Source organism: Phacochoerus africanus, chromosome 15 (genome assembly GCF_016906955.1).
Source record: "Phacochoerus africanus isolate WHEZ1 chromosome 15, ROS_Pafr_v1, whole genome shotgun sequence".
Classification (NCBI taxonomy): domain Eukaryota; kingdom Metazoa; phylum Chordata; class Mammalia; order Artiodactyla; family Suidae; genus Phacochoerus; species Phacochoerus africanus.
This window is the reverse complement of record NC_062558.1, coordinates 129,020,826-129,045,346: the sequence shown is the minus strand read 5'-3', so window position 1 is coordinate 129,045,346 and position 24,521 is coordinate 129,020,826. Positions and strand designations below refer to the sequence as shown.

At 37.0% G+C, this 24,521-nt stretch overlaps 1 protein-coding gene across 2 annotated transcripts in view; it reads left to right on the top strand.

Moving 5' to 3' along the window:
- Nucleotides 1-24,521, top strand: part of CACUL1 (CDK2 associated cullin domain 1) — a 65,137-nt gene that overhangs the window by 20,643 nt on the left and 19,973 nt on the right. The window contains exons 4-7 of one of the 2 annotated variants that reach the window (XM_047759878.1): nt 18,189-18,284; nt 20,508-20,610; nt 23,560-23,649; nt 23,926-24,124. In XM_047759878.1, the coding sequence (XP_047615834.1) occupies nt 18,189-18,284; nt 20,508-20,610; nt 23,560-23,649; nt 23,926-24,017 (381 nt within the window). In that variant the 3' untranslated portion in view covers nt 24,018-24,124. Of the gene's footprint in view, nt 1-18,188; nt 18,285-20,507; nt 20,611-23,559; nt 23,650-23,925; nt 24,125-24,521 lie in introns of those variants that run through there. The other variant, XM_047759876.1, reaches the window with a different exon arrangement.

Genomic DNA, 24,521 nt, shown 5'->3' with positions numbered 1-24,521 from the left:
TTAACTTGACTGCCTGCGACTTTTTTCCTTTTCCTCTGCTCCCTTATTTTTTTGGTCACTGTGAACATTTAGGCTGCAGCCGAGACGTCATTTGTTTTGGGAAACATTCTGATACCTTCCCCAAGTCTGGGCTTGGGAGCCCCTCATCTGTGCTTCTGTAACACCCAGTACGTGGCAGTTCACTGTGTATTGCAGTTTCTGGTTTAGCCGTGCCCCTCCCCCGAGCCCCTGGCCCGCCCCCCGCCGACCCCAGGACTGTGTTCAGAGGGGGCAGAGGAACACGTCTGTCTTTATCAACGTGTCGTTAGTCCCTTGCCCCAGATCTGACCCATGCTAAGCATTACTTGTTGAGTGAAATGTATATTGAATGAATGTTTATGATAAATATTTGCTGTCTTTTGCATAGTGAAGTTTTTCTAGTAGAAATCTGACTTTGATCATGTTTTTTAACCTCAAACCAAGGTGGCTTTTGGGGTGCAGGATATGCCAGAGATTTCATTAGATCAGCAAAGAACTCACCTCAAAAAGGATTGTTTTATTTACACGGTTTTGCTGTTATTGAACTGATACTAAATATTCTTCTAAAACAGAAGGCAAACCATTTCATTTCCAATTATAAGGACAAAATACATTACCTGTCTTGCTTATAAGAGTTACTATAGGAGTTCCCGTCGTGGTGCAGCGGAAATGAATCCGACTGGGAACCATGTGCGGGTTCTATCCCTGGCCTCGCTCAGTGGGTCGGGGATCCAGCGTTGCCATAAGCTGTGGTGTAGGTCGCAGACGAGGCTCGGATCTGGTGTTGCTGTGGCTTTGGCCAGCAGCTGTAGCTCCAATTGGACCCCTAGCCTGGGAACCTCCATATGCTGTGGGTGCAGCCCCCAAAAAGCAAAGAAAAAGTTACTATAAAATGTGAATTAGATATTTTATAGTATGTTTTCCTCTTGTGCTTTGCCTTCACATATGTCATTAATTTGACTGATGGAATTGTGATTTGCTAAATTCATTTGTCATGTTGCAGTTTCTGTTTGATTAGATTTTTTCTTAGTTTTGTGAGCACTGTAAGACTACTTTTCATTCTTACAGTTAGAATATTATTATGAAATATTTGTAAAGTTACAGGGTACTATAATATTGTATTATCAAGCTCCATCTAATTCGTGGTTTTGCAAGGCCACTTGGCTACATTCTCTGGTATGAGTTTGCTTGACCAATTATCAGTAATGCAGAGGTAACCTATTACTTGCCCAGGACAGCCTGTGCAGGGTACTAATACTTGGGAATCACTGAGGTTCAGAGAGAAGTGTCTAAGGTTTGGGAGACTGACCCTGGTCAATGTGTATACACCTCTCCTTTATTTGTTATCGTGAATGCGGGACAGTTCATTATACCTTGCTTTATTGATATACCTCAGTTTACTTAGCCACTTTTTAATGGATGAATATTTAGGTTGCTTCCAATGTTTGGCTTAATAGGTCTAGAGTGAATAATCAATCTTGTAAGTTTTATCACACTTCACTTTATTGTGTTTTTTACAAATTAAAGGTTTATGGTAACCTTGTGACAGGCAAGTCTTGTTTGCTTGCTTCATGTCCCTGTCATATTTTGGTAATTCTCGAAATATTTTGAAGTTTTTCATTATGATATTTGTTAGGGTAATCTGTGACCATTGATCTTTGATGTCACCACTGTGATTTCTGAAGGCTCAGATGATGGTTAGCATTTTTTAACAAGAAAGTATCTTAAAATTTAAGTATATACATTGTTTTTTTTTAGCCAGAATGCTATTGCACACTTACTATACTACAGGGTAAACGTAACTTTTATGTGTATTGGGAAACCAAAAAAAATTCATATGACTCGATTTCTTTTTTGGGGGGTGGGGACTGCACTCACTCGCCATGTGAAAGTTCCTGGGCCAGAGATTGAACCCAAGCCACAGCAGTGACGATGCCAGATCCTTAACTGCTAGGCTACCAGGGAACTCCTTGATTTCTTGATATTTGCTTTACTGTGGTCTGCAGCTGAACCTGCAATATCTCCACGGCGTGCCTGTCATTTGTTGTGTCCATATTGAGGTTCCCAAAAGTTTTCCCAAGTTACATGCTCATGTTACTTACATGTTACTTACATGTTTTCTACATATCAGAACGTGTTCTTGCACCATTACTAGTCCAGTGTTAGGAAACTAAAGGATTTTTGCTTTATATTAATATAGGCTCTGGTGTCAACTCTGCCACTTAGCAGCCTCTTGATTAAACATGCCAATATCATCTTGTAAATTTTCTCAGCATTAAAATGAAGTTTGCTCTACCGAAATACCTGGTTTCTTTAAGCTAAAAAGTTCTAAGATTTTTTTTTTTCTACTGCTTTCTGTGTGGCAAATGCTTCTTCATTCTTTTCTCAGGCTTAAACTCATTTGTGTTCACCTCTGTAAAATCTGCCTAGAACTCTTGCACTCCTCTCAAAACAAAACAGCGCTTTTGGGACTTTTTCTTCTGTGTTTTCATAGCTCTTGGCAATAAAAACTCTATTAGAGCAGTGATTGTGTTGTATTGTTTCTGTCCCTGTCTGGCCGCTGCCTCACAGGTCTGTCCTCCCTTGAGGGCAGGAACTGTCTTGTTTGTCTTTTTGTCTTTAGTTCCGGGCACAATTACAGCTCAGCAGATGTTTGTTAAGTGAATGCTCAGCATCAAACTTGATCTATACCTGTGGGAAGAGTAGCATAATTAGCCTTATATGACCACTACTCTTTGTGTCTCTGGACACTTAGGCATTTTATTAACTTATTCAGTGTTACGACTATGTGGCGTAATCCTGGTGAAATCTCTATAGAGACTTTAAAGGCAGTTCTCATTCGGGAACAGTTTTACTTGGGTGGTGTGTTTTGTTGCAGCTCTGATTTTGGTAATGAAATACTGTTGTTATGAGCTAAAACAAGAGTGTGGGGTGATTTACATTTAGCAGATAATCAGAAATTTGGTGTTGGGGCTGATAAATCAGTGAGTTGGACCTTTACGACATTGGCCTTTCAAGGGCATCTTAAAATAGCTACCGGTTTGTATAGTTTACACGTTGGAGGGACTTAGTGTCTCTATCAAAAGCTATATCCTTTGAGGGATTGACGAGTGTATGAAATAATGTTTCTTCTCTGGTTATTGATTTAAAGCTAGAGAAGACTGGTTTTAGAGATTTAAAAAGATTATTTTAATTTGTTTTTTCTTTGGCCACGCCCATGGCACATGAAAGTTCCCAGGCCATGCCATAGCAGTGACAACAAGTCAGATCCTTTAACAGCTAGGGCACTAGGGAACTCCTATTTTAATTTGTTGAACCTGGATGTTTTTATGTAGCAGCTTAATCTAACTTGCTTCCTCTTTAAAAAAAAAAACACACATTTTTTTTTTCATTTTGGAAACAGTGACTTTTCCAGTACTTTGGTCACTTAAAAAAACCTCTTTTGTTGTTAAATTTATTAAACCACTTAAATAGCTAAACACACTTAGTATTCTGCTTACTATTGTGATTTATTGCGTGTATAGCTTATACTTGTTAGTTACTATTGAATTGTTTGAACTGTAACATATATTTTGCCTTAGCTTTTTTTTTAAAACATTCTCCCCATTTGTGCTTAACTTCTCTGTTCTTTAAATGTGATAGTGAACATCTCTATTTTATTTTCCTTTTTCCATGTCTCCAAAGCCTCAAAATGTGAATTTCCAGTTTTGATTTTTTGATATACCAATGAATGGAAAGATGGCTGTAGAGAGAAAATTGGCTTATTAGTTTGGTAAATGATACTCTGTTAGTTTTGGAAAATTCTGTTGGAACTTTCAGCAATTGCTCTGCTTGTGTTGAGGGCTCAAACCTGGTTTTCCAAATGCCTGTTGTACATTTCAACTTGGATTCCTTCTTGTGGATACTTCATATTCATGTCTAAATCTAAATTCCTCTTCTTTTGAATCAATTTTACTTGAGATTTCATAATCACCTTTGACTCCCTTTTTTCCCCCTTACCTCTTATTTCCAGGTGAGAGTCAGGGTTGATGGAATATCGTAATCCCACTTGCTTCTGTCCCCTTTCATTCCCATTGCTCTCATCCTCTTCGGTGTCATTACTGGCTCGTGCCCACACTAGTGCAGTACTCTCTTAACTGGTTTGCCTTTTTATAGTATGTTCTTTTGACTCTTTGAAAAAATGTTAATTTGATGGATTTACTTTTCTTGTTCAGAAACCTTAAAGACTCCCTGCTGCTTTTCTCAGTCACAGTTGATTTCTTGGTCAGTATTTAAAAAAAACTGAGCTGGTTGATTGGTTGCAGGGATTCCTAGTGGGGAAGCTAATATAGCTAATGCTTTCCTATAGAAGTATGCAAGGTACTCTGGGAGGTACAGCCTTAAACATATTGATAAGACTAGATGATTTTAGATCAGCTCTCCTGCTGAGAACAATTTAAAAATTGGACCAAGAAGCTAATAAACAAGCGAAGAATTATAGGACCAAGATCTGGGAAAAGGAGGACATGCAGAGACTAGCATTTGAGCCATTTCTCTACTAGGAGCATTTATTTATTCTGGAAGGAGGCCAGTAGGCTGAGAAATTTAATAGAGCTTTGATGGATTTATGAGGGCAGGTTGGTAAAAATTAGAGCTCAGGTCCCATCAAACCTAAAGGATCACATCCCAGGTATAGTAAGAATAAGTTATAGATCAGCTTGATGTTGCCAGCACCTGATTCCTTATTGGATTTAGAAGGTCTGGATTTGCTAGTTCCTCTAGTTGCTTACCAGAGTAAAAGTCAATTCTCTCTGGAGAAAGAACATTATCCTAGATGTCAAATTGTTCCCATAGTTTTTCATAAACAGTGTCTGGTGTTCAGTCAGAACTATCTAGTCGTATTAGGAGATAAGGCAATCATATAACCAAGAGAAGTGGTGAAATACATTTTTGGTAAAAATTGGGCAAATTTATCACCAGTTGTCTCTCACTTTAAAGAAATACTGGCGTGTTTTTCACGTAGAAAGAAAATTTCCCTAGATGAAAACTTAAGAGAATCAGTAGGAATGAAGGAAAACAGAGGAGATAAATAAGCAAGTATAGAATAATAATGATAATATCTTACAGAGTATAATATAAATAATCAAAACACATGACAGTTGCATGGAAGGTGGAAGGGGGTAAATGGATTTAGAGTGTTCTTAGGAGTTCCTGTTGTGTCTCAGTGGGTTAAGATCCCACTGAGGATATGGATTCAATCCCTGGCCTTGCTCAGTGGGTTAAGGATCCAGCGTTGCTGCGACTGCAGTGTAGGTCGCAGATGCGGCTCAGATCCATGTTGCTGTGCCTGTGGTGTAGGCTGGCAGTTGCAGCTCCGATTCTACCCCTAGCCTGGGGACTTCCATATGCTGCAGGCATGACCCTAAAATAAAATAAAATAAGGTTTTCAGAGGCCCTTGTGTTGTTGAGGAAGAGGTGAAAGTACTAATTTGTTTTAGACTATGATAAGTCAAGGATGCAGTCTGTAATCCTGGGGTAATGACTACAAGAATAATAAAGTGTAATTAATAAAGTAATAGAGAAAATGGAATAGTTTGAAAATAAAGAAGTCAAGAAAGGATAGAGAAGGTTACAGAGAACAGATGGGACAAGTAGAAAAGAAATAGATAATAAATTTAAATTTCAGGCTGTCAGTTATTATATGAAATGTTAAAGACAAAATGCATTAAAAAAGTAAATAATTATTGGACTGAATGACATTCTCTACCTTACTAAATGCTGCTAACATGAGACACATCTAAAATGTGAGACAGAAAGACTGCAAGCAAATGATAGAAAAAGATATATCGTACAAATGTTAGCCAAAAAGAAAAACTATATTGCTATATAGCTATTACAGAAAGTAGATTCAGAGCAAGAAGTATTATTGGATATAAAGAGTACTTTTTATTGTAACAAAATATTCGGTTACTAGGAAGATAATAATTCTAAATTTGTATCCACCCAATAACATAGCCAGGAAAATTAACAGACCCAAAAGGAGAAACAGACATCTCCACTGTCACAGTGAGAAGTTAGCACATCAATGGCTTTAGCATTTATCTCAAGAAATTAGAAAAAAGAAAGAGAAATGAAAACCAAAGAAAGAATTAGATCACCATCTCTGCCAGTAGACTTTTGGAAAATAAGAAATATTCAGGGAACTATGGTACAAAGCAGAGTAATGAAAGTGCTGTGTCAGACTCCATGGTCATAGCCAGATGGAGAAATGAAGAGGAAGGTGGCATTAAAAATATGTCATGAAGAATGGATAGATGTTTGGGGAGGGGGTGTTTTGAGCTGAGAGGACTTCATAAGTAAAGGGAGTCTTTGGAGAGGTTTGGGTAACAAGGAGTGGTCCTATGTGGGCAGAGTGTAAGGTATTAGGGGAAGATTGGGAGATAAGGATGAAGAAGGCAGATTGGAGTCAAACTGTAGATGCCCTTAATGGCAGGGTTGCATTTTAGGAAGCAGTGGGGTAAGAGGATACAAGATGGATTGGAGTAGGAAAGAATGAGATGTGATTGCAGTAGACTAGGTGAATTACGGGTCCACAGCCCCTTATCTGTAATTCCAGAATACAAAAAAAAAAAAAAAAACTTTGAAAAGGAAAGTTTTTGCCCTCTAAGTTTGGCACCAAAACTCATTTAGAGTAAAACTTCATTTACACTCATGTGAGGAACTTAGTGGGAACATTCAGAAACATCTCTGTTGGTATTGCCAATCTCTGCTGGGCATTTTATATAGTATATGGTATATCTGAACCTCAAAAGCTTTGAGTTATGGCACATCTGGCCCCAGGAATCGTGGATGAGAAGGTTCGGACCTTTTGGCAATGAAAGGTAGAAATGGGTGCTGGGGGCACATTGACAGTATAGATAAGACAGTGACTAGTTGGAAGAGAGATGAGATGAGAGGACTGAAAAATACCATTTTGGTTTCAGTGGACGTGTTAGAAGTTGATAGAAGGGACTTGAGAGAGGGAAGGAGAATGATAGTTTTAGATGTTTAGTTTGGCTAACGTTTACTGAATGTCCATGTGCCAGGCATTGTGCTAGATGCAAAGGGTACAGCCATAAATAAGATGTGTATATTCTCTGTACTATTTAGGAGAAAGGTGTAATGACCATTTTAATATACTGGAATGTGATGAGTAGTAGGATGGAGATATGAAATGAGTCACAAGTCTTCCTAATTTTCTCTTGTGAAATGTCTCAAATTTATCTCCTGCCACTTCCCTAGTTTAGGTCCTTATGCATACTTGCCTGAACAATAGGAAAAGATTTCTAGTATATGTCTTGGTCCTACACCTTCCCTCAATCCATTTTGTTTATTTTTCAGACTTATTATATTGTTCTTCTTTTTTTTTGGCTTTTGAGGTCATGCTCAAAATACTGGGTATGGGAGTTCCCACGCTGGGGATCGAATCAGAGCTGTAGCTGCCAGTCTACGCCACAGCCACTGCAACGCCAAATCCAAGCTGCATCTGCAGCCTGCACCACAGCTCACGGCAATGCTGGATCCTTAACCCACTAATCGAGGCCAGGGATCGAACCTGCATCCTCTTAGATACTAGTTGGGTTCTTAACCCCCCGAGCCACAACAGGAATTCCTCATTTTTTTAACCTTTTGACCCTCATACTCCTTAACAAGGATTTCAAGGCTCTACAACTGAACTCAGCAAGATAACAGTATTTTGTGTAACAGTTTTTTGCTTTTTAAATTTAAATGAGGGGGTGTCTTTTCATCGTTGTGTGTTTTCTCACTGGGTTTCTTTTGCCACATTTCTTTCCTCGCTTCCCTTTCTGCAGAGGAGGCATTCTGTTTGTCTGCTAGGGTTTGCCCAGCTTTTTAACTTCTCTTTGCTGCCGTAGCACTTTATGTTGCTGCCAGTCCTTAGTTTAGCACTTGGCCTGTATTTTGTTACCAGCAGGATGTCGCTTTTACAACACTAGGAGCTTGAGGGCAAGAATCCTGATTTACTAGCATTGGTTTCTCTTGGCCTGTTGTAGTCTTGACTAAAGTACTCAGATAAATATGCTGGTCATAACGCTATTGACCAGAGGTTTCTAATTTTCTACTTTCTGGGTACATGCTTGCTAGGGGTGTATTTCTCTATCTCACTGAAGCTAGACTTGGCCAAGTGCTTTGGCCTGTGGATCGAGAGAGAGAGTGAACTGTGTTTGGTGAGGTGTGTACCTGTATGGAAAGATCTGAAGCCTTTAAGATCAGCTGTGCAATCTTCCGCGTTTCTCCTTCTCTCCCGAGTGTTCTAGATGGTAGCGGCTCCTTTAACCTGGGTCCCCGAGTATAACATGGAGCAGACTCTCAGGGTGGGCATGTGACATGGAGAAAGAAGGCTTTGCTATGTGTATTTTTTCCTTTTTTAAAACACATTCCAAAAAAATTATTATTTTGTCTTTTTGCTTTTTCCAGGGCCGCACCCACAGCATATGGAGGTTCCCAGGCTAGAGGTCTAATCGGAGCTGCAGCCGCCGGCCTGTGCCAGAGCCACAGCAACGTGGGATCCGAGCCGCATCTGCAACCTACACCACAGCTCACAGCAACTCTGGATCCTTAACCCACCGAGCAAGGCCAGGGACCGAACCCTCAACCTCATGGTTCCTAGTCGGATTCGTTAACCACTGTGCCACGATGGAAACTCAGTAAAGAATTACTGTTTTTTGTTGAGATACAATTCACATACCCAAACATTCACCTTTTTAAAGTGGGTGACTCAGTAGTTTTTAGTATAGTCACAAAGTTGTGCAGCATCGTCACTGATTTCAGAACATTTTTGTCACCCCAGAAGGAACCCAGTGCTCACTAACAGTCGCTCCCTCATCTCTCCTCTTCTCAGCCACCGGCAACAACCTATCTACTTTCTGTCTCTGCAGATTTTCCAATTCTAGACACATCACAGAAATGGAATTAGTCAGTATGTGGCTTTTTGTATCTGGCTCATTTCGCATGTTTTCAAGGTTTATTCATGTGAATAGCATGGTGCGTCATTACTTTTTTATGGTTGAGTAACATTTCATGGTATGGTTATACCGAATTTTGTTTATCCAAGCTCCTGTTATGTTAAGTCACTGAGATTTGGGGGGGGGGTATTTTTTGGACGAATACAGTAAGTACTTGAATTGACAATATTTAAAATATTTGGAGAGCTGAATTTAATGGATATAATATCCTTCACTCTTAACACTGTTTTAAGTGAAACTTCCACATTTTGATTATTGTGTACATCTAAATCCATTAGAGCAGTTGGGAGGCATTTTCTTTCCACATACTGTTGATAAACATGTTGTATATATTAATACACTATATTGAATTGAGAGTGTATTTTTTCTTTGGCAAGTCAAAATATTCTTTTTTCTTTTTTGCTTTTTTCTCCCCCAGGGCTGCACCTGTGGCATATGGAAGTTCCCAGGCTAGGGGTCAAATTGGAGCTGCACAAGTCAAATTGGAGCTGCAGCTGCAGGCTGTGTCACAGCCATGGTAACACCAGATCCAAGCTGCATCTGCGGCCTACACCCCACAGCTCCTTAACCCACTGAGCGAGGCCGGCATCGAACCCGCTGCCTCATGGTTCCTAGTCGGATTCGCTTCTGCCATGACGGGAACTCTCTTTGATTTCTTTTAAGCTAACTATATCTTGGTTGAGTTAAATATAATTTGACTCTCAAACCAATTAATAATGGAAATTAATAGAAACAAATCATAATCAGTCAACATTGCTTAACTTTGATTCACTCTTCACAGATCCCAGATTACCTATGAAAGCTTTATTTCCAGACTGCCAACAAACAGAACCAGATTTTCTTTGTTTAAATCAGAGCAAAGATTGGTTTGCCATTTGTGTTTTGTCCAGTGGGTGGCAGCATAACTCAACTAGTTGTATGCAGTCATATGATGTATATTTTTTAAAGGCTATAATTTTTATATCTGTTGAATTACAAAATGTTTAAAAAAACTTTCATTCTCCTCAAATAATGCTGTTTACTCCTTGATAGAGTAAGGAAGATTTTAGATAATAAGAATATTACCTGTTAGCCTTTCTACATAGATTTCAAGTAAATATCACTGCCAACTGGTAGGTAACTCTTCACATATGTATTCTACAGAAAGTTTTTCTGAATAAGTTATTTGATGACCTATTTTGAAATCCAAACTAGAACTTAAAGCAGTTGTTATAGCAAAGTTGTTCTTGTCTCAGAGAATTTGCCAGTGAGACACCTTAACCTCAGTCAGTCTATAGGCTTCCATTGAGACCATATATCTGATGTTTACTATTACCCTTTGAGGGCAGGGTCTGTGGTTTCTTTTCTTGTGTCCTCATAGGGCTTAACATAATGCCAGGCCCCAGGCAGAGATTCAGTAAAAGTACTTACTAGTTGATGAAAGTAAAAAAAATGTTTGTCTTATAGCTGAGAATACTAGAACCATCTACTTAATTCCAGTTAAAACAGCATCCTGAACTCGGGAAAATGGAATTTGTGATGAGCAGGGGAGTCAAATCACTTAAATAACAAAGTTATTTACAGTTGTATATTGTCACTGTGTACAGAGTACTTTTATAAATAACCTTTTTGTTTTGAGACAGATTTATGTACTTAAATTGGGAAAGATAAGGAAAAGAGTTTCCTTTAAAAGCAAAAAGGGATAAGTGGTAATTTTTGCTCAGTGTTAAAAGAGATGAGGTGTATAGGAAGTTGAGAAGTCATCTTAGTCCAGCAGACTTCTTTGGGTGTTTTCTTTTTTTAATTTTTAAATATGTAATTATTTTTAATCTTTTTACAATTACCTGTGTGATTTTTTAAAAAAATTTTATTGTATAGTTGACTTACAATATTGTGTTAGTTTCAGGTGTATAGCAAAGTGAATCAGTTGTACAGACACATATCCATTCCTTTTCAAATTCTTTTCCCATATAAGTTATTACAGAGTATTGAGTAGATTTCTCTGTGCTACACAGTAGGTCCTTGATACTTCATTATTTTATGTATAATAGTGTTCATATGTTAATGTCAACCTCCTGATTTATCCCTCTCCAGGTGTTTCCCTTTGGTAACCATAAGTTTGGTTGCAAAATCTTGAGTCAATTCTGTTTTTGTGAAAAAGTTCTTTTGTATCATTTTTATTGGATTTCACATATTAGTGATTTCGTATGATGTTTGACTGACTTCACTTAGTATGATAATTTCTAGGTCCGTTCATGTTGCTGCAAATGGCATTATTTTGTTCTTCTCTGTGGCTGAGTAGTAGTCCATTATATATAGGTGCCACATACTCTTCATCCATTCCTCTGTTTATGGACATTTAAGTTGCTTCCATGTCTTGGCTGTTGTGAATCATGCTGTAATGAACATTGGTGGATATTTTCTTTATTAAGTAATCTTTGAACCTTTGAAATTGTTCTTTGTTACCTAGTCAGTAGAAAGCTAAGATTAGAACCTAAATTTCTCTCATTGTCTTGTGGCTAAGCTAAAGCAATCCAGGATCACAGAGGCTGGACTTTAATTCAGTTAACTGTTCAATTCCAAAGAGTATTTGGAAAATAGGAAAGTCTTATTTTAGAAATAAATGAAGACATTTCCATATAATAGTAATAATAATAATAAACTCAGTTAACTTTGAGAGTTAAGAGACCTTAGAGAGAAAAGCCTTGTACTGTCTGTTAGACTTACTTTGACTTCTTTATTGTTGCTTTTAATTAGAAAATAATTCTTACTGCTCCTATTAGGAGGATCTAGTATGTATGGTATAGCTTTTAATAGCTTCCAATATTCACTTACCTCTGCATAACTTAACATTTTTTTAAAAAATATTTTACTATGGAAAGAACATCTGTACAGCAGGAATGGGAATGGATGAGAATGTAATGTCAGATTATATATATATATTTGTCTATTTGGGAAGAAACTCCATTTTTTTTTGTAGCACCTCTGTCACCTCAGGTGTAATTAGCATTGCTTCTGGAGCCCTGATTAACCTTTGTTTTAGCAGTTTGGTATTGCTCTGGAAAGTCACAGCATAACCTGGCTAGATTAAAAGCATATTCCATGCTATCCATTTTTGCTAAAGTTAGTCTAGTAGGGGCAGATTTTTTTTTAAAATAGGGATTTCTGGAATTCCCTTGTGGCGCAGCGAATTAAGGATCTGGTGTTGTCACTGCAGTGGCTTGGCTTGCTGCTGTGGCACATGTTCAGTCCCTGGCCCACGAACTTCCATGTGCTGCAGGTGTGGCCAAAAAAAAAAGGGAATTTCTGATTTGATTCAGAAAATAATATTAAGAGAGCGTTCAGGTCCATTTGTATGGTTTCCAAAAAATGCCAAAACCACACTTGGTAATAAAGAAATAAATGTTAAAGGATTATGAAGGAACTATTTGAAAATTTTTGGCATTTCCATTTGACTTTAAAAAAACCCAAAAAACAAAAAACAGGGAGTTCCTGTTGTGGTGCAGCAGAAACAAATCTGACTAGTATCCATGAGGATGTAGGTTCGATCCCTGGCCTTGTTCAATGGATCGGGGATCTGGCATTGCCATGAGCTGTGGTGTAGGTTGTAGACGCTGCTCGGGTCTGTTCTTGCTATGGCTGTGGTGTAGGCCTGCAGCTGTAGCTCTGATTCGACTCCTAGTCTGGGATCTTCCATGTGCTGCAGGTGCGACCCTAAAAAGAGGGTTGGTGGTGGGGGGGGACACCTTTTCATTTGTCTGCTTAAATTCCTCACATTTTTTTGCATGTTGCGTGCCTTTTCTCCCAGATCATTATATGCATTAATCATAGTTATTTTAAAGTCTCTGTCCAATAGTTCCGACTTGTGGGCATCTCTGCTTCTGGGCTGTTGGGTATTTAACACTTGACTGGTTATGTTTTCTTGTTTTTTTGGTGTTTTTAATTGAGTGCTGGACATCGTATAAAGAGACAACAGTAGAGGCTGACATATTTATGCTTAGTACCTGGCACGCCACTCTTCTGTCAGGCTGTTAGTGTGAGGAATTGAGTCAGTCCTATCAGTGTTGAGTTGGGTTTGAGTTTTATGAGAAAAGATTAGCAACAAGCTATCAATAAGGGAACTGGTTAAATAAATACTACATCTAAACATTGTACTTATAAGAATAAATTTCTTTAAAGGTGGTTTGAGGACCTCTAAAGATCCCTGAAATCCTTTCAGGGGGTCTGGAAAGTCAAAACTGGTTTTCTGCTATTAGTAGGATCTTTTTTCCCTTTTTCGCTATGTTGGTATTTGTTCTGATTGCACGGAAGCAAAGGTCGGTAAAACTGTTTGATGCCTCAGTTTCACACAGAGCAGAAAACAAAAGCATTTCACTTAAGAATGTCCTAGTTGAAGCAGTGAAAGGTATTAGTTTTATTAAACTGTGATCTTCAGTATACTTTAAAAAAATGTTCTTTGTGAAGAAATGGGAAGATGTATATACTGAAGCAACAATAACTGTTTTGAGAAATAGCGCTTGTGTGGTAATATGAGTTTTGAGTTAAAATACCTGTTTTTTTCCCCTATACAATACAATATTTGGAAGAATGTCTGACTGACAAACTATGGGTATTTAGACTGATATTTAATAGACATTTTCTGAAAAATGAAAGAAGTGTGTCAATTCAAGGAAAATAATGGCCAGTATTTGTTGCCAGTGATAAAATTTGAGCTTTGAAATGAAAATTAGAATTTTGGAAAACCTGTATCTACCATGGTGACCTTGATAACATCCCAGTACTTAAAAATATTCTTCTGATGTGATAGGTGGTGATATTAACATTTTTTTTTCTTTTTGATGTTGTGTAGTGAAAGGTGTCATCATTTGGAAGATCTCTGTAACTCAGTATTTTCCAAATGACAGTTTATAATGCTATAAAATGTATGTGTAAAGCACTGATTCATAGTAGAAGGGCAATAGGTTTTAGTGTAATGGAGTGCAAAGAATTCATTGATAGTTTTAGATTTCAAGTCAGCTAACCTTTAAGAAACTACCACTTGTCAAGTTTCTTTTTTTTAAATTTTTTTTTCACTTGTCAAGTTTCAAAGAAAAGTATTCACAATTATTTGAAAAGGCTATTAAAATATGTTTTCCTTTTCTGCCTGCATCTCTTGTGAAAGTAAATTTTCTTCATTTACTTTAACTAAAACAGCACATCACAACTGATTCAGTGCAGAGGCAGATGTGCGAATCCAGCTGCTCTGTTAAGGTAGAGACTTACAAAACTGTAAAACAATACCACCCTTCTTACCAATTTTTTGCGGGAAAATATATTTACTTATATGTAACTATGGTTTATAATATAAAATAGTTAAATGTATTTTAACATTAAAAGTGAGAAAATGTGATTAGTTTGTCAACAAACATTTTTAATTTCTAATAAGGTAAATATTAATAGATGTAACCTACATTATAAATAAAAGCTTTTGGGGATTTTCAGTTATTTTTAAAAGTATTAAAGGTTCCTGAGACCAAGATGTTTGAGAATCACTAGAATGACACAGTCTCCAAGACACATTGTTAAGAAAAGTACATATAGATTGGTATGATTTTAAGTTAATATTCATGTAAAAAGATTATAGATGGGATATTTATTTTCTTGTATATACGTAAAATTCTTCCAGAAGGACATAAAGGAATTACAAGGGTTGGTTCAGCAAGGAAGGAATGAAAAGTAAACTCTTTAAACTCTTGAGCTCATTTGTATTTTGAATGCATTACTCATAGTAAAAAGAAGGACTTAAAATATCACTACCAGCTGTATTGCAAATTTCAGGGAATCTAAGTCTGCTATGAAAAGTTGGAGCAGATTTAGAATAATGGTTGTGTTTCTGGTGACATGCTTTTTTTCTTATTTGGGAAGAAAATTAAGCTTGCTTATGTTAAGAATGAAAAATTTAATTTAATGTCCAAGCCAAATACATTCTGGTGAAATTACATAAATCAAATAGGTAGCAATTTCCCCTGATAGTGCCCAAAGTATACTGAACCTAAGTTTTAAGGAGGAACAATTTAATTTTTTTTTTTTTTTAACCAACGGTTATTTTTAAGTTCCTAGTAAAGAGGTTGGATTTATTTTAGAAGACTTAGAATGTGTAGTCTGTCATTTAAGAGATTTTGAATAAGTGCTGCATGAAATGTGGAAGTACAACTAAGTAGACTTTGGTTCTGACATTTGATTGGATGCAAAAAGTGCTTTTTAATCCTCATAAGCTTTGAGGCTTCGGGAATTCTGAAAAGAATAACTAAGGAGTTCAATTTTATTTATACTTTCTGCTGTTAAGTGTAACTTTTGATCAGTGTTCATAGTTTTAACTTTTAGATTAAATGTCCTTTAATGAAAAGGGAGAATTATTTTAATGCAGAAACTCTTCAGATTTTCTTTTTTCTTATAATACTTCTAAAATTTATTTCTTTGAATACTGAAATATAATTTCTAGAGTTCTTTGAAGCAGTTTAGAGAAGGATATAACATGAAATTCTGTTCATTATAGTAAAAGGTTTGCCCATAATGTGGAGCCATTTCCACCAGTTCTTTAGTTATTAACAAAGAATGCCTTTAGTAATGTTACTGGATTTTTCTGAAGCATTAGACAAATGGGTAGTTAATTCAGAAAGGAGTTTACTTACTGCTTCCATATACATGTGTAATAGTTGACATTTTTAAACGCGCTCACATTACTTTCTTTGATTCTCCACACATCTTGGAAGTGGCACAGTTAGTATTTTTCTTATTTTTATGTGTATGGAAATTGGAATTCAGAGGGCTAAATGAATTGCCTTATGTCATATAACCTTGTTAAATAGCAAAATAGCAATTTAGATTTGAGTGTGGCTAGATTCAAGATTTAGATTTAAACAATGGATATTGAAGCAAGACTCTCCTAAATGCCAAAAGAAAAAAAAAAAAAGGCATTTCTTTACCTACTGTGTTCCAGGTTTTGTGGTTTGCTCTAGATACCCAAAGATAGCACACAGACCTGGCCCTCCAGTGGCTGAAAGTTTAGCGGCAGAAACCACCCAGGGACAAGTGAATAAGTGCAGTGGTGCCCTCTTAAAGGGCTGTGTATCTCACTTTTGAGGAAGTGTCAGGTCTTGAAGGATGAATAGGAGAAGTTAGCCAGGGTGAGTCTGGGACTGTTAGTAGTTCCTAGTGATTGCTGTGCTGGGCTACATGTGAGAGGAGCAGGATGTGAAAGCAGAGAGGTAGGTGGTGTGCCCTGAAGTTGAAACCGAACTTTCTTTTTGAAGGTTTTACAGTGCTAAAAAAGGAATGGAAATAGATGGAACGACTCGGTTTGAACAAGATTTGAGTCTCAGTTCTTGAGCTTATTAGCTGTGGGACTGTGGTCAAGTGACTAAATATTTCTGAGCCCCAGTTGCCTCAGATGTAAAATGGGAATAACATTTAATTTATTGCAGTAGGAGGACTAAGAAAAATGTGAAAAGAAGCACCTAGTGGCCAAACCTGATGCAAGAACTCAGTAATGGAAGATGAATTAGAAGTAAGGACAGCTCCCTACACATACTCTAAGCTTCTAAGTAGAACTGAAAAAAATGAATTAAATCTTATTTTAAAATATTATCGGACTGTTTGGGCATTTCTAAAACAGTTTAGCTGAAATGGTTTTATAACTTCAATGTTTAAATTTAATATTTTGGAGTCTTTTCAGTGGGGCGTTTCTTTATATCCTTGTTTGAAAGCCAGACTTTGTGTATGATATGGCTGTCAGGTTATGAGGTTGTTACAAGTTAGCCCTAGTGTAGAGTCAGTTTTGTTGGCTTGATGTCTTGTGCCAAGCCCATTCCTCCACCTCTCTTGCCCAGGAATGAATTCACAGCTGGAAAGACCTGGATCTGTCATCTCTTAAACACTATAATTTTAGGCAAATCCTTAAATTGTAGGCAAACACATTTGTGTGTTTCTTCTATAGGAAAATGGCACCTAATTAATGTAGCTTTAGAGAATAAAATTAAATAGTACATGGGTGCATTTGTAAAACGCATTAATCTACTTGGGCTGCTGTAACAAAATACTACAAACTGAGTGGTTTAAACAACAGGAATTTGTCTCCGTTCTGGAGGCTAGGAAGTCCAAAAATAATGATATCAGCTGATTTGGTGCCTGATGAGAGGTCTTCCTGGCTTGTAGACAGCCATTCTCTTTATGTGTGCTCCCTCACGTGGCCTTTCCTCTGAGTGTGCTCTGGGGGAGGGGAGGGAGAGGAAGGGAAGGAGAATGTGCCCCCAGTGGGTGTCTTTTCTTATAAGGACACTAATCCTCTAGGATCAGGACTCTACCCTTACAAACTCATTTTGCCTTAATTACTTCCTTACTCTAAATGCAGCTGCACTGTTAGGGCTTCAGCATATGAACTTGTGTGTGTGACACACAAACACACACACATTCATTCCACAACATGCAGTACAATTGGAAGTTTTTTCCTTTGATGGCTGTATGACATGGTATGTGGTAACAATGAGTTAAATGCCAATCATGTATTATATTTAACTGCTCTCCAGAGCTGCATGTGTGTATAGACCGTTTGAATGCTACTTCCTAGCCAATAACGTTTATAATCCGTTAGCTACAGGGGTGGTTTATAACCGAGTTATATTACTGTGCTTACAGTAGTTATAAGATATCAGCAGACTTTCTTGTAGTGTGTTAAGTCCATACCACAGTCAGAATATTACTGTGCTTACGGTAATTATAAGATATCAGCAGACTTTCTTGTTGTGTGTTAAGTCTATACCACTTCCTTGATTTTTCCCCACCTTCCAGACCCTAATGTGGTTTGGTTCCCATAGTAAATGTCTATGGTTCAGTGATAATTTTAAAAATCGTATCATTTATCTTGATTGTGAATTCACCTTTTTATTTTTTAACAGAGCAGGGCTTTTAACTAATGTGGTAAGGTTACACATTTTAAAGACAGCTAAATCAGACCTCAGTTTTGCATAGCAGATTTTGGAGCAAAGATAGAAGTCTTAACTAAACTTCAAGATACAGGCCTCTTCCTTTTCTTTTTTGTGAATTTCAATATGAATTTTGATTGACTTGTAAGTCTGTTGGCATTTTAGATTGTGCTGGAAGATCTTCATACCGAGTTTCCCAGGATGATCACGTTTATGCTCTTTCTCACAGGCCAGCCCTCCAGACCTTTATATTGAAAGATTTAATCTAGCTCTTGGACAATATATGGGAGCATTGCAGAGCATTGTGCCTCTTTTCATATATATGGTAAGTTAGGTCTCTTTCCCCTTTCTAGATACCTTGGTTTATTGGTTTAAGTGCAGATAAATGTGTAAAGTTAAGCATATTCTATTATTCTTTCACTATGTATTGTGTTAGAAATGGAAATTAATCTATTTCAGCAATGTTTGATAGTGTTGCCATAGAAGACTTATTTAGACTTTTACTATTTTAAAATTTCATAAATGCCATTGCTGAAATAGACAATTAGGCATTAATTATTTCAGCAGTCGCTCAATTAGCATTTATTATATTTCTGCCCATGTGGAAGATACTGTACTTGGAAAATAAAGATATGTAAGAAAGATTTCTTCACAAAGTAGAAAGTTAAGACATGTATCTAAAAACATGATGTATAACAAATGCCCAGTAAGTTATCCCATAAAACGTAGAACAATAAAATCTGATTTCATTGTGGTGATCATTTGAAGACTTGTGCCATGAGTATAATTTGTTATCTGTTGTCTTTGTTGACTAGTCATTTCCCCTCCTCTTTTAATATATAAAGTTATGAGACCTTTTTTTTTTTTTTTTGGTCTCTTTTGCCTTTTCTAGGGCCGCTCCATGGCATATGGAGGTTCGCAGCCTAGGGGTCTAATCGGAGCTGTAGCCACCGTCCAACACCACAGCTCACTGCAACGCCGGATCCTTAACCCACTGAGCGAGGCCAGGGATCGAACCCCCAACCTCATGGTTCCTAGTCGGATTCGTTAACCGCTGAGCCGCCACAACGGGAACTTCAAAGTTATGAGATCTTAATGTTAGTGTTTCTCTTGAATGGAAGAGCCCTTATTAACCATTGTTACAATTTCTCTGTTGATTAGATTTGCAGAGCCTACATTCTGTAGCACAGAGATGGCCGTATGTGTGATGCCAGTCTTCAAAATGACTTATTCTCTTTAAGATACACTTTACTGAAAAAAAACAAGACAGAATATTGGAAAGAATCTGTGTTATCAGTGGGGAACTACTATTTAAATAATTTATGTAGGATATTTACGGTAGAGAAATAGGCAGCTAAAAATAATGACATGTCTATATATTTTAGAGAAAAATCTTTTCAGGATACAATGTTAGGTGAAAAGGCAAGATGTAAAGCAGCGTGTGTTGTATTTCCTCATTATCAAGTGTTTTCTTCTTTATTTGGGGGAAAAAAATCCCCAAAATGCAAGCAACATTTTAGAAAGAATATACAAAAGTTTTCGCAGTGTAGAATGGGACAGAAGGTGTGCTGCGGGAGACTTCTTTTTATTGCATACCCTTTTGCATAGTTTTATAATTATGTGCATGTTATTTTTATAACTTTTTAGAGAGGAAAAAAAAATGTTAAGAATTGAGAGTGACAGTGAGCAACTTAACATTCCTCTTTGGATTTTATATTTTCCACTCCTGTGCATTGAGTTAACACTTAAACATGAACGAAGTCAATCTTTTTTGACTTGCCTGTCCTTCTCATTAGGATGCTTTTGACTGCAAGAAACAGAAAACCTGATTCAAAATGATTTAAACAAATAAAGAAAAGTATTATCTCTTGTAAAAAAAAAAAAAAAAAAAAACCTCCAAAAATAAGACAGTCTCTAGGGTTGGTCGAATTCGTGGTTCAACAGTGTTAATCAGAGCTTTGGGTTTTTTTTTTTTTTTTCCCTCGGCTTTACACATCTGCTTAATTTGTTCTCATGGTGTAAGATGACTCAGATACCTGTCATTCAAGCCTAGGTTCCCTTAGTCTGTTTGGGCTACCTTGGGTCCCTTGGCTACTGTTGAACCAAAGAGCATCCCTAATGAATGCCATAATAAGCTGAATGATCTAGACTCGTCATTGCAGTGGAGTGTAGGTTGGCAAGTCAACCAGTGCATGTCAGCCTGGTGCTGCCTCTAGATGATGATATAGTTGTTTAAAAGGGGATATTAAGTGCCTGTCATACAAGTGTGGTCCATTACATCCAGGTCTAGTTAATGTTGGGTATCTCCCCATGTTATTTGGAGTGTATGGTTAATAGCATTTTATCTTCATGTGATTTTAACCCTGTTATAGGAAGACTGTAACTAATAGTGATGGGACTTTTGTTTTCTGATGTTGAGTTTTTATGTTTTCATTCATGCCTTTATGAATAGTTTCTTAAAATAATTTATTTTTTAGTGCTTAAGTTCCTTAGACAAATCATTTTCCCCTAATTGATGCACAGAAAAATAATTTATTGTCTTTATCAGAATAAGTTTTACATCGAAACCAAGCTGAACAGAGACTTAAAAGATGACCTTATAAAGCTGTTTACGGAACATGTTGCGGAAAAGCACATTTACAGCCTAATGCGTAAGTAATTCAACTTAGAAGGATGAGATAATGCTAGCAATGATTTTTTTTTTGGGGGGGGTGGATCAGAGAGCATTGGCATCTAAACCCTGATGTTGACATCTGAATCATAGAGCAAGTGTTGAAGTCCAGTTTATAGCGAGAGATACTGAAGAACTGAAAATGTGACTTGAAGGTCACCCAGTGAGCTGGGAGCAGCTAGGTCGTTGGACAGTGCTTTCATATCTGGCATGATACTTGCTGCTTTTTTTTCCCCCTCTGACATTGAGGGAAATATTAAGGAGTTCAGCCCTCACTTTGTTACTGGTGATTCTAGAAAGAGCACAGTGTTAATATCTGAAATTGTAGCACAGAATCCTCTGTTTCCTTATTTGTATTTTTTTTTTTAAAAAGGTATATATATCACAGTTAAGCTTGTGAGAAAGTAAGTCCTAAATTAAATAAAGCTTAGGAGAATTAAACATATGTAAAGTACCTAGCACCTATTAAATCCTTAATAAGTATTTTCTTCCTCTCTCAAGCTACTACTGTTCCCTTAAATTCTCATTTCTTTTTCCTTAGAAGGGGAGTTCAACTAGGAAATCTTTCAAAGACTGTTTTCTACAAAGAGTTTTAAGTGAAGAGGATTTTAGTGAAATGTTAAATAAAACTTTTCAACTTTAGTAAGCTTTTGTTACTGAATGTAATTATTTCTAATTCATCCCAAATTAACTTATATACATTTTATGTGTAACTTAATCAGTGAATTTATCATTTCTTTATAGCTATCAAATTTGACATAGGTGGTTATAGTTGTGTGGAGGTTGTTTGTAAATGTATATATTTGCCCACATAATGAACTTGAAGGGTTAGTGGAAACAAGACTTATTTAGTAAAGTCCAAAACAGTTGCTCAAAAGGTAGGAAGATGGGTTAATAGAGATAGAGCCCCAGTTTGAGGTACATGTTGAATTTAGAGAGAACCTTGAGTAGATAAGACTCTAAGAACCTAAAATTGAGAATTTCAATTTTTAAACATTGTGTATTAAATAAAACAAGATTTTTTTGGATTGCCTAACATTTGTCATCCTTAAAATCTCTGTGCCATTCAAAATTATAACTATCTATTGATGATAAAATCAGAGGGATAAACTTTGGCCTCCATATTGTAAATTCATATGTAACTCATATTGTATGTTTGAAACTACAGAAACGCCAAGTGAGATGGTGTTTCCATTTTTATTTTTAAAAACCTTTTAAAATTTATTTCTTTTTAATTTTTAAACAAAATTTATTGGAAGAATTTTGATACAATTGTTTATTCTTTTTAAATACATCTGAGGTTAAGCAAAATACGTACATGAATGTCTTCAGGTAGAAAAAAGTGAAATGGAGTTCCCGTCGTGGTGCAGTGGTTAACGAATCCGACTAGGAACCATGAGGTTGCGGGTTCGGTCCCTGCCCTTGCTCAGTGGGTTGACGATCCGGCGTTGCCGTGAGCTGTGGTGTAGGTTGCAGACGCGGCTCGGATCCCGCGTTGCTGTGGCTCTGGCGTAGGTCGGTGGCTACAGCTCCGATTTGACCCCTAGCCTGGGAACCTCCATATGCCACGGGAGCGGCCCAAGAAATAGCAACAACAACAACAACAACAACAAAGACAAAAGACAAAAAAAAAGTGAAATGTACATTTATGGGTTTGTGGTTAGGCAAATCATAATTGCTCCCTTTAGCACATCCAAACCAAATTACACCATAGTTGTTGACATTCAGCCTAGTGTTGTACTCAAACATTTGCTTATAAATGTTTTGATGCCATAATCTTCAGCAAAGGAATCAAACCCAAATTCAAACTTGGCAATGTTTCAAAACCTTTAAAGACGGGAGGTAAAGTATTGGAGTGTCTAGAATATACTAAGAAGGGATTTGGCAATTTTTCATCCACAGTATTTCTAATATGAAAGACCCCATTCTGTTTATCGATCAATTTCACAAAAGTTGCAGCAAAATATCGTTTTGGCAGAAATATCACTGAACTTGCTGCTGTTAGAGGGGCGTTTCCTTTTTTTTTTTTAAAGCGTGGACAGAAGAAAACAGCTTATATAATTTTACAAGCCTGGCTTAGACCAAAATTATGCCAGGCTTTTGGGATATTTGCTTAGTAAATTATAGGTCTTTAAGAGATAAATTACAAATGGGCTGTTTTGAGTTAGTAGTATAGTGGATACTCCACTAAATGATGGAATTCATTTGTATCTGTTAATGATGCTATCTAGAGGAAGTATTCCTATCCATTTAAAAATATTTTAATAAGGTTTTAATAACCTAAAAGAAGACTGACTCTGTTGCCACGTTTAGTCAGGATCACGTGGTTACCAGAATCCTGAGCTCAGAAGGCATGAGACAGTGGTGGAATCTCTTGCCCTTACCTTTAGTAAGAAAGTAGTACATGCAGTTGTAACATTTAGGAACATGAGTTTCTGACTTCCATCTCACAGTTACTAGAATTACTAATAACATGTCTTTCAGAAAAAATTCCAAGAGCCTCATATTTGGTGATTTGGGGGAAATGGTTGAGGGGGTTAGAGAACATTTCATTCCCCAAACGCAGCTCTTTTGAATTGTGAACTTAATGGGAAGCACTTGTAGCTCTGTCACTAAGTGCCATGAATACTGTTGCTTTTAGAAAGCTTTGCTTTATTTTCAGAACCTCCGTGAATTGAATCATTTCTGGTAGTGTTTCAGCAGCCCCGAACATATTTACTTGTTAAATTGAACCTCTCCTGCACTGGATTGAAAAAAAAAAAAGGAATCTTTATAGTCTATAAACACTTGGTTTGTTGTCCTCTTAGGCTGTTCTTTTCTTGCCCTTGTTTAGCCTTCAGTCTTTGTGAGAAATGGTGATAGAAAGAGAAACATTGACAGTCAATAAATGTTACATCATTTTTTGGACCTGTTTTTTTCTTTTTTTCAGCTTTACTTTTAGAAGCCCAGTCAACACCATTTCAGGTCACACCTTCAACTATGGCAAATATTGTGAAAGGCCTATACACTCTCAGACCAGGTAAACATTCACCACTTCTTATAGGGGTTGGACTTGTTTGTTTATGGCAGTTCCAGCTCTATCTGAATGGATCCTGTTTCTTTGTGTTTTCTGAGGTCTAGAGGTATTTGGAATTGTTATAGCTAATTTACATTATGAAATGTAAACTCAGGACTCACTTGGAAATCTTACTGTACTTGTGAAAACCAAAATACAAGAAATAATTTGTAGGAGGCACTTTAGATAAAGTTGAATCTCATGTCTCTTTTTTTCATGAATCTCTCCTTCATTCTGCAGATGTGCACATTCACAGTTCCATCTTATTAGGGCTGTTAAATAATTTGCAAAAGGGATCTAAGGTGTTGGTAAGTGGCATAAGGGTATTTTGAGGAGAAAGAATAGCAGAACCAGAAATCAAAGATCACTGTATTCAAAAGCATGGTTTGTAAATTATCTTAATGTAACTGTTTTAGAATAAAAACCTTGTGCATTTAAAGGAATCTCAAGTTGTTTTTGTGTTTTTCTTCCTATTGGAAAGCCAGGACCTCAAACTCGTCATACAGTTATATACCCAGTTAAAAAATAGCCATAGGAGAGAGAGAGTATAGAAGTTCAGGGTAGAATAAAATTGTTCTTCAATCCAGAAGATTGAGGGGATGCTTTTTTTTTTTTTTTTTTTAAATGGCCACACCCATGGCATATGGAAGTTTCTGGGCCAGGGATTGCGTCTGAGCCTCAGCTGCAACCTATGCTGCAGCTGTGGCAACACCAGATCCTTTAACTCACTCACTGTACCAGGCCAGGGATTGAACCTGCACCTCTGCAGCGACCTAAGCTGCTGCATTTGAGGATTGAATGAAGTAAAATGTCCTCTAACGAGCTTAACATAATAC